The following is a 10,255-nucleotide window of genomic DNA, read 5'->3' as shown; positions in this document are numbered from 1 at the left end:
AAAAATATGCAAAGTAATCAATTAAAGGATAAAACTACATGCTTTTATCATACTTACTTACCGTAGTTATTATGCATTATTAAGCATTGTGCTAGTTATTATGCATTTTAACAATTCACCCCATATACAGTTACTGATACAACTATTTCTATTCTATACACATATAAATTAATCACTTTTCAACAATAAAAATATGAAAAAATGCCACACACGATGCTATTTCTCACGCTAATTGTACTTAGTGAGTACAATTGTACTTAATTGTTAGCACTAGTTGTACTTAATGAGAGAGTGAGTCACAGAATGATTTATGAGTTTTATTTCATGAATTTGTATACTTTGTTCTTGATTAAAGATAAAATGTTAGCACTGTATTCCACCAGCGTATAGAATAATTTATGAATTTTATTTCATGAATTTGTATACTTTTTTCATGATTAAGGATAAAAATATTAGCATGTATTGTTCATGATTAAGGATAAAAATATTATCACCACTAACATACAGAATGATTTATGAATTTTATTTCATGAATTTGTATATTTTGTTCATGATTAATTATAAAAATGTCGGCAGATTCCACCAGCGTACAGAATGAATTATGAATTTTATTTCATACATTTTTATACTTTGTCCATGAATAAGGATAAAAATGTCTGCACTGTATTCCACAAGCATGCAGAATGATTTATGAATTTTATTTTATGAATTTGCATACTTTGTTCGTAATTAAAGAAAAAAATTTAGACACTGTATTCCACCAGTGTCATTAAGTCGATTTTCTTTTATATTCTGAAAATTGTTTCTTTGATAAATATGCATAGTCTTCTAAACCATTGCTTACAGTTCTACAAAAACAATGTGAAGACATGGTATTTTCTGAAATTTAAACAAGACTTGCAATACATTTTGTCTCTATTATTACAACTTGCTTAGTGAATTTTCTAACTCAACAAAATAACCATTAAGTACATCATTCTCTTCATTTTTCATGTTTTATTTACTTTAGAATTAATCTTAATTAAATAATAAATTCCACGCATTTTCCGTATATCAATATTTTTAAATACTTGGAAAATAAAAATTATTTAAAAGTGATTTCTCTTATTGATTATTTCTGTTTTAAAGTCCTTAGAACTCACGAGGAAAAGTTACATGAAATTCATTAAACAATGTGGACAAACACGTTGGAATTTTCTCGCCATTTTCGTTGTTTCAATTTCTTTAAAATTCACTAATAAAACTTTATATAAAACTCATTAAACATTGTGGAAACTCCTACATTTCGTTGTTCTCAATTCTTTAGATTTCACGAATGAAAATTTATATAAAACACATTAACCAGTGTGAAATGTTCATTTCATTTTCTTTAAAATTCACTTATCTAAATTTTCTCACAACTCGCTCAACATTTCTATTTTCCATACATTTCTGTTATTTCAATTGTTTTAAAATTCACAGATGGCATTTTACATAAAACTCATTAAAAATATGATTTTTCTCGTCATCTCATTGCACTAATTTCTTCAGAATTCATTCGTAAGCTTTTAGAGAAAGCGATTTTCTCCGCATTTTTGCAGTTTCAATTTCGGTCGAATTCTACATCTTGTTCTAATGCATCTCATTTATTTCATATGGGAAAATGATCCCATACTTTATGAAGAAAGTGAAATACACTCTAAGGAAAAACAACAATGTTTTCCTTCAGAGAGAGAAATAAAAAACACTACATTGTTTTAAAATTCATGAGATCCATTTCCACCGACTTATAAAACTCTCTCATAACATAATCAAGAAGCCTTCTTAGAACACTCCCTGACTTCTGATTGGGACGTGGAAAGTTCTCAGAACGATATCAGACTTCTGATTCTGATATAGAAAGCTCTCGTATCTGTGGCAGAGGTGTTTGGAAACTTACAGTTCTGGAATGTGATGGTTTTTTCTGAGGAAGGGACGAAGGAGGAATGGGCTTCTTTTTTTCGTTCCTTTGGGAAATTCTGAATGCTCTCGATCTTCTCTTCCTGAGGAACAGATGAAATGACATTTTTGGTAAATATGCTAATACTACTCCCAGTAGTACAGTTACTATCACAGCGCTGCCTACTATTACTGCTTTCACTGGATTAGGAAACTCGGCTGTGAAAAGAAAGAAAAAACAAAATTAGACCAAGAAAAAAGCCATCCGGTAATAACACTGTGAAAAGTCAAACTGAGAAATTATTTATTTTATTTTGTCGTATGCCTGTTTAGGCTGAGGGAGTGCGATAGTTCTTGTTTTTCAGTGGCGCCATCTATGGCCAAGAATTCGACTTCTGCCACACCATTCTTTCAACCACAAACCCGTTTATAGGGCGGGTCACATTCACACACACAAGGGAGAAAGGACATAGAACACTCAGAGAGAAAGAAACATCCATGCCTTGCCCGGGATTCGAACCCAGAATCTTTCTGATGCAAGGACAGTTCCCTGCCCCCTACACAGGCCGATTGGCAAATTACTCGTTAACGTATCAGAAAGTTTATGTAGTTGAACCCTGATTTAACAAACCTCTATTTATCAAACTTCATAATTTAACGAATTCATCTCCCTTCCCGATTAAAAGGGATTAAAAAAAAACTATTTAACGAACAATGGGATACCTGCACGTGACGTATTGTGGGTATCTCGATTTTAATCGGTTGTTGAAACGAGGTATTTGCTTTCATTAGCAGCTGTTCTTTCCATTCTATTTCGAGTAATCCAAGCCCGTCAAGTTAAAATTGTGACACTTGTTATATTCTTTCGCAATGATTCTTTCACAAATACATCAATTCTTTTACTATATATTTCTTACTTAACCCATCAAAGACATGCACGAATCCATGTAGGACATAAACAAACTAATTATGCATCGAATGTTCCAGGTACACAAAACAAAAATATATCATGGTTACGATAAAGTATACAAACAAATAATAAATCTAAGTTAAGTAGAAGACGTAGACGAGAAAGGATTATATTTTAGCAATTTTGATTTGCGATACGACGCTGTGTTTAATTAATTTCACGTTAGATAACATTCTAACTTATGTTTAGAAACTTAGCTCAACTTTATCACGCCATTTTGCTTATAAACAATCAGATGACTCTGACGTCATAGGTCACGTGTGTTGGTATCAGGGCTCTTCTTCTTGAAGTACAAGTACCCAATTATCCTAGAATTCACGAAATATTTCAACATCCAACATAATCTTTTTTTTTCTTTTAATAAAACCTAACTTTTTATTTTTAAAAAAAAGTAAGACATTCCGAGGTTTTAGAGAGGTTTGGAAGGTAAAAAAGAGGAAAATTCATTTGCTTTTTCATTAGTGCCCAGCTTATCTTTTAAATTTAAACTTAAAAAAATCTTCAAAGGCTTGTTTTTTTAAGTTAATTGCCCAAGTTTGCATTAGTTACTAGAAGCTGGCATCGTTCGTTTTGTATGAATTAACAACAAATACTTGCTTAAGGAAAAAATTCCAAAAATAGTGATCTAGATATTAGACCCTGGTATCATTCGTTCTACAAAAATTAAGAAAAAAATAATTGCGTAAAGAAAACATTCAGAAAAAAAATGACTTAATTTCTAAGCCCTGGTATCATTCGTTGGGTAAAAATTTATAACAAATAGTTGCCTCAGGTAAAAATTTAAAAAAAAAGTGAGTTAGTAACTAAATCCTGGTATCATTCGTTCTGTAAAAATTTAATAACAAGTAATTGCTTCAGGGAAAATTTCCAAAAAAAGTGAGCTAGTTATCCTGGTTTCATTTGTTCCATAAAGATTAATAACAAATAGTTGCTTAATATATAAAAGATATTAATTAAAAAAAGGTTTTAATTAAGAAAAAGCTTTTAATTAAAAAAGGTATTAATTAAAAAAGGTATTAATTTTTAAAAAAGGTATTAATTAAAAAAAAGTGAGTTAGTTACTAGACCCTAGTAGCATTCATTCAATAAAAAATAACAATAAGCTGCTTGTGAGAAAAACTATAACCACGTCAGAGGAAAATGCATTAAAAAATAGATAGCCAACATTTTTTGTTCACTTTAGTTTGTAAGAAAATATTGGGGGCCAAGTTTCAAAAAATAAACTTTAAAATGTTTTCAATGAGTAGAATTTCCAGGCACAAAAATGCGATGAGCTACATTTGATAATTCGCTGTATTTTTAATTACACTGAATCAAAATTCTAATTAATTACAATTTCTAGTTAAAAAAATATTTTTGTGTTAGTTGCATTAGAACTGTTTTATGATTGCTGAAATTTTTAATTTTGTTTTTGATCGCTTTATTACGAATTAACCAGAATTAGTGATTGAAATTTTCAGTCCAATTAAATTCCTTAAATCACAGTCCGGCTGTATTTTTAATACTGGCACGAATTCATATAGAATATATATCATAGTACATATATACTATGAATATATATTCTTATAGAAAATCTATATGAATATTCAATGATGTATCTTCATATGAGAATCTATAGAATATTCATATAGAATATATTCCTATAGAATTTTTCTAATTAGTTCAATCAAATATTAAGAGTGTTTATTCATGGTCTTCAAAATCTAAGGATTCATCAAAACAATGAATAAACAGCGATAAATCACTTTGATATAAAAAACAAAAATAGTTTTGTTTTGCTCATTTGTACTCCATAGAAAAACATTCCTAATTGTTAAGGATGTTTATTCAAGATGTTCTATCATTGACTAGTGGTGAAATGTAGGAAAAATCTACATTCTTATTTTATATATTTTATTTTATAATCGTCGTTGCACAGCCAATTTTGATTTTACAACTACCATCTTCAGCTTTGTGACCTTGTAATTTTAAATCCAATGCGAAAGACATGGGAAATCCTAGTTCAAGTATTTGGAGAAATTGCCTTTGTTGGAAACTTTCCTGATGAACTAACCCACTTTGCGTTACATGGAGAGGAAAACCACGAAAATATTCCTCGGTTAGCCTGATGGCGAGGGGGCTCTAACCCATAATCCAGTAACCATTGAGGATATTTTACGTTAGTACTGCGGTTGGTACGAAACAGGTGCGGAATTCGTATCGACCAGCCATCGCTGGGATTCAACCCGGGTCACGACCTCATTAGAAGGCCAACCACGTCGATTTGAACCCAATGCAGAAGACAGGGGAACTCCTGGATATTTATATAACTTCTTTAAAGGGTGAAAAAAAAACATTGTTCTGCATAAATGACCAACTGAAAATCAAATTTTTAGCATACGTTTAAAATGTTTACTGCGGTAAGTTACTAAAATCTTTTTTTTTTTTTTTATTTAAGCATCAAAATTAATGACCACGGATGAAGACTAAAACAGCAAAAAAATAAAAATTTAGGAAAAAAAAAGTTTTAGATAAAAAAAGACCAGTTAATTTTTAAAATTTTATATATGCTCGGATTATAAAATTTTTATTTGTTTTAGTTTGTTTTTTAAATATGGTACAGTAAAATCTGCATAGGATAGAAAAATTAGTTTTTTTTTTAATATTTTTCCGTTTGAATGCGCAAAATATTTCAAAAGTAACGATTTTGAACTTTTAAAGAATAAAAAAAGGAATCTAAAAATCCCAATCCTTATTCCACACAAAAACTTTTATTTTCCGTATATTTAACTACAGTCACAAAAAAGTTCGAAGCCCTAAAACAACTTTTGAAAGAGCCTTATCATTTTATATGCAATAAGGTAGATCAAAGCTAAAATCAGAAAAAAATAAATTAAATACCACACTAGGAAAAAACTTTAGTTGCACTATTTACAAATTTTTCCTTGTTTAAATTTGTTATAGATATCAGTTCACCACCAAAAAGCTCAGTCCTTTCAGTTCAATTTAATAATTTTTTACTTTTTTTAAATGTATCATACTAACATACTCCTAAGAGTCCATAAAAGTGAAAGATAAATAAAACTGAAGCCAATATTAAGAAAGAAAATTAACATTTTATAACTATAAAGGAAGGAGATGAAAGTTTTCATTAATAAAAATACTTTAAATAAACTGAAAATATTGATAACAATAAAAGATCTTCAACCAAATTTGTGAAAAAAGATATTTATTTTATTGGCTTAACAGAAACCTCAATCATAAGCCTTATTCGGATTACCCTTAAAATAAATCTGAAAAATGTATTTAAGTTTGACTGAGAAAAAAAAATCTATTTAAATTTTGATATGAAACAACGCACATCATTTTAATCTAGAAGCTTTTTTTCATTTCTAAAGTTACTAAGTTTTTCGAAGGATTTTAAATTTAGGGAAAAAATCCAATTATGATTATTTTTAAAAGGTTGGAAAAGTATTCGTATCTTGAAAAATTTAAAAGAAAAACTTTTGAAATGTAATTCATTTATTTAATGAAAATAAGATTAAATTAAAAACGTTGATTATTTTTTTTTTTGGTTTCCTTGAACTAATATTGCTCATAATTCTAAAAATATTTTTGTAGGTACAGAAGTATTTTTTTTATTGAAATTGATTATTGATTTTATGATAGAAAAAATAACATTCTTTCACAATAAAATTTGAATTCACGCGTTGGTTTCGAACTATATATAAAAATCCAATAATGTTTTCGAAGTTGTCGGTATATTTTTATTGGCCGGAAAATCACATAGTGGGATCCAGTTTAATCCGGTTAATTTTCTATTAGTTCGGTTGTCATCAGCATAAAAGTCTTAAAGGTATTGTTTTCCTATAAACACAGGGTTATTCATAATTCCCTCCGGGGTTTCGAAGCGTTATAGTAAAAAGACGAAGACGAATATGGCAAAAAAGAACATACGAAATTATTCCGAAAGTATTCAAGTTTTAATTTAAGCAGTTGCCGGTAGATGGCAGCAACATGTACCACTGAAGCCAGTTGTAGCAAACATAAGGTTGTAGTAAACAGAGGGAATTATGAATAACCCTGTATTTTTGTATCACTAATTTAAAGGTATTTATATGTACTGTTATTATTGCGCTTTGTATGTTTTCTAAATTAAGAGTTTAAGAAGATTGTCTTTCGTTATTATTATTATTAGAATAACGTGATTCTACGTTACATTTTATGATAAAAATCATTTAAATTGGTGTCTGATCTTATTAATCGTCTAACAGTTATTATTTTTGGTGCAAACTACATTAATATACTATTATGAATTGCGGTAAAAGAGTTTTGTTAAATGATTTTGAACTTAATTTTCAGCTTCATGCACAAAGTTATGAATTGTATTTAAAATATATCCGTCAGTTTGGTAAGCAAAAATATTAAATTACAGTTGCCAATCCACCAAATTTGTTATAACAATATACTTTTAATTCTAAATGTTACTTCAAATAATGATTATATAGAAAAATGTTTTATGTTCACTAAACTAAACTCAGTGGCGTGACAGCCCATAGAGGGCCAAGGACTACTGTGCCCATCTCAGTTTTCTTGACCTTGACCTTGGGCTCTGGGGTACAGGAGCAGATGTTCTGGTTAGGTGGTCAGCCGAACGCAGAACCCCCAGTGTTTAGTACCCAAGCATGCTTGATACTCATTTTTTGACCCACTGAAGGAATGAAAGGCTGAGTCAACCATGCCCGGCCCGAGGATCGAACCCAGGACCTGTGGCACGAGAGAGCTTTATGTTCATTAACAGATCTTAATAGTACCATAAAGGAAATTTGTGGACGTGGGAAGTAGCGGCACAAGTCAGGGCTCGAAAAACTGCCCGTCCGCCTGTCCTCGGCGGTCAAAAATTCCCCGCGGACAACAAATTTCTCGAATCCGACGTCCGCGCGGACGGCCATTTTCCCGTCCTGACCTTTGTCATTTAAATTATTTCATGAAATAAATAAATTATTTCATAAAAGAAATACTTGGTTACTATTAGTAACCTAGTATTTCTTTTATTACTGTATAATGTAATCCTAGTATTTGTAATCCAAGTAACTACTAATTCATTGTGCAATTTATATAAATGTTTGTAATAATTGAGAGAAAATAATATTTTTATTTATTTAGAAGCGACGGGTTAGTTTCAAAGGAGGACGGGTACATTGTTAGACAAGTCGTCCTCGGAGACGGGTAAAATTTTTGAGTTTTTTCGAGCCCTGACACAAGTGTTCTTTTCAGTACATATATTTTTGGTTGAATAATTTCTACTGTTATATGCCGAGAATCACCGGAGTTCGTGAGAGTCAGCGAACAGGGGGCTCATCCCCCTAGCAAATGTAAAAAATCCATTCAGCTAAAGCAAAAATTGGTAGATTGAAATATTTAACTCAGTGGTTTTAATACGAATAAATTTCTAAATTCGTAGACAAAAAATTTAAGAGAACACAAAATGTACATGTAAGCATACTTAAATAATAATATGCAGCTTAGATTTTACATTTTAGGGGTGTTAGGTTGTTATCGTTACTTTAATTTTTCGTTTTTTTTAGAACCGCACGATATTTGTTTTCAAATCAGGGATACACGCGCACTATCTTAAGGCACCTAAGCAATCGTAATAAAACCTTAAAATTCTTTTTTCAGCATAAATCTGAATATATTTGAATATTTTTCTATAAGAATAGTACATGTCTAACTCATTTATTCCTTAAACAGATTCGCCAAAAAGCAGTCAAGATAAGAAAAGCTAGACTCATTACAATTTAAGGCTCTGTACCCCAGAATTGACAAAGATAAACCGAAATTCACCAACACCTCCTAGAAGAAAGAAAGATCCTGCACGAACAAATTTAGTAGACTAAAGTAACAAACATAAACTGCGCAGTGGGGAGAAAATGCAATATATGTCACTGCGTACGGGTTTCTAAACTGCGCAATGAAGAAAAAATGCGGAAGATGTCACTACGCTCGGACTACTAACGGATCGGACTACTTGTTTACGGTAACCCGTGCGGAGGCCTTTTCTTTTCTAGGAGGTGTTAAATTGACACGACTACAATCAATAACCACCACTGCGCAGTTTGTTCGTTTCGTCGGACTACTAAATTGATTCGTGCTGAGGCCTTTTTTCTTCTTGAAGGGGTTGCTACAATTCAAATAAAGCCTTCATATTCAAAGAAAAATTTTCATCAAAAAAAGACGAACCAACTGATTTGAATATTTTATAATGTTACAATAGGAATTAAAACGGAAATTTTTCTGCAAATATACAAAGCATTTTAGATATTTTAAAGTATTTAAATTAAATTTGAATACTTTATTCTAGATTTATTTTTCTCAGTTACCCGACACTGTTTATTGGAGAATTTAATTAAAAATTCCAGAACTTACAAGAAATATTTCATTCCTCGTGACGATTTAATACGCTCATAATTTCACGCATTCTACAATCTCGAAAAATATAATTCTCTTTTAAAATCCTTAAAGACATCGAAAAATGTTTTATATTTTTTAAACTGCTTTTCAGAAAACTGCTTGATTATTCAGCGAGCGATGCCTTAAAATTCATTCGCCAAATCTACATTTCTTTCAAAGTAAACAATTTGTATGTGGCAACCATAAAAGCAAAAAACTTCAGTATCTATCCAAGACTAAAATAAGTGCACGTGCACCGTATGTTTATTTAATCAAAGATGAAAAATAGATAATTCAATCGCAAGTCTGTATATAAATAATAACTCGCCAGTGTAAAAAAAAATTTATCAAAATAATGTTGTTAAGAATATAAATATTGATGAAATCATAGATGAAATTAAGAAACAGAAAGAGTTGTTTTCATACGACTGAAATTTAAAAATATTTAAGCGAACATTTTTCAGTTCGTACATTAGAAAAAATTCAGTTAACACTATCATCAGGATTTTTCTTTTTTTTTTTTTGCAAATTCTTAAAGTTTTGAAAAAATTACGTAGAAGTCGCATACTTCTGTGAACTTTTCAAAAAATAGTTTTTACAGAATACACCGAAGAGCCATTATATTGTCACCACCCAGCTAATAACATGTAGGACCACCTTTAGTCCTCAAAACTGCTAGCACCCGCCGTGGCATTGATTCCACAAGGTGCTGATAGGTAGACTGAGATATCTGGTACCAAGTGCTCACCAACTGGTCCTGCAATTCCCTCACATTACGAGGGGGTGGCGTGGCAGCACGAATTTGGTTTTCCAAGTAGGACCACAAATGCTCCATTGGATTAAGGCAGGTGAATTTGAGGGCCAAGACATGACTTGAAAGTCTCTAGAATGCTCCTTAGGGCATAACCTGGGCGAGACTGAATATATATATATATA

At 30.8% G+C, this 10,255-nt stretch overlaps 1 protein-coding gene across 1 annotated transcript in view; it reads right to left on the bottom strand.

Annotated features, from left to right (window-relative positions):
• Positions 1-502: 502 nt before the first annotated feature.
• Positions 503-10,255, bottom strand: part of LOC107456991 (low-density lipoprotein receptor-related protein 12-like) — a 62,198-nt gene continuing 52,445 nt past the window's right edge. The window contains exon 5 of the mRNA XM_043047851.2: positions 503-2,136. Within this exon, the coding sequence (XP_042903785.2) occupies positions 1,856-2,136 (281 nt within the window). The 3' untranslated portion in view covers positions 503-1,855. The remainder of the gene's footprint in view (positions 2,137-10,255) is intronic.

Source organism: Parasteatoda tepidariorum, chromosome 8 (genome assembly GCF_043381705.1).
Source record: "Parasteatoda tepidariorum isolate YZ-2023 chromosome 8, CAS_Ptep_4.0, whole genome shotgun sequence".
NCBI lineage: Eukaryota > Metazoa > Arthropoda > Arachnida > Araneae > Theridiidae > Parasteatoda > Parasteatoda tepidariorum.
The sequence above is the reverse complement of the archived record's forward strand: the minus strand, read 5'-3'. Positions and strand labels throughout refer to the sequence as shown.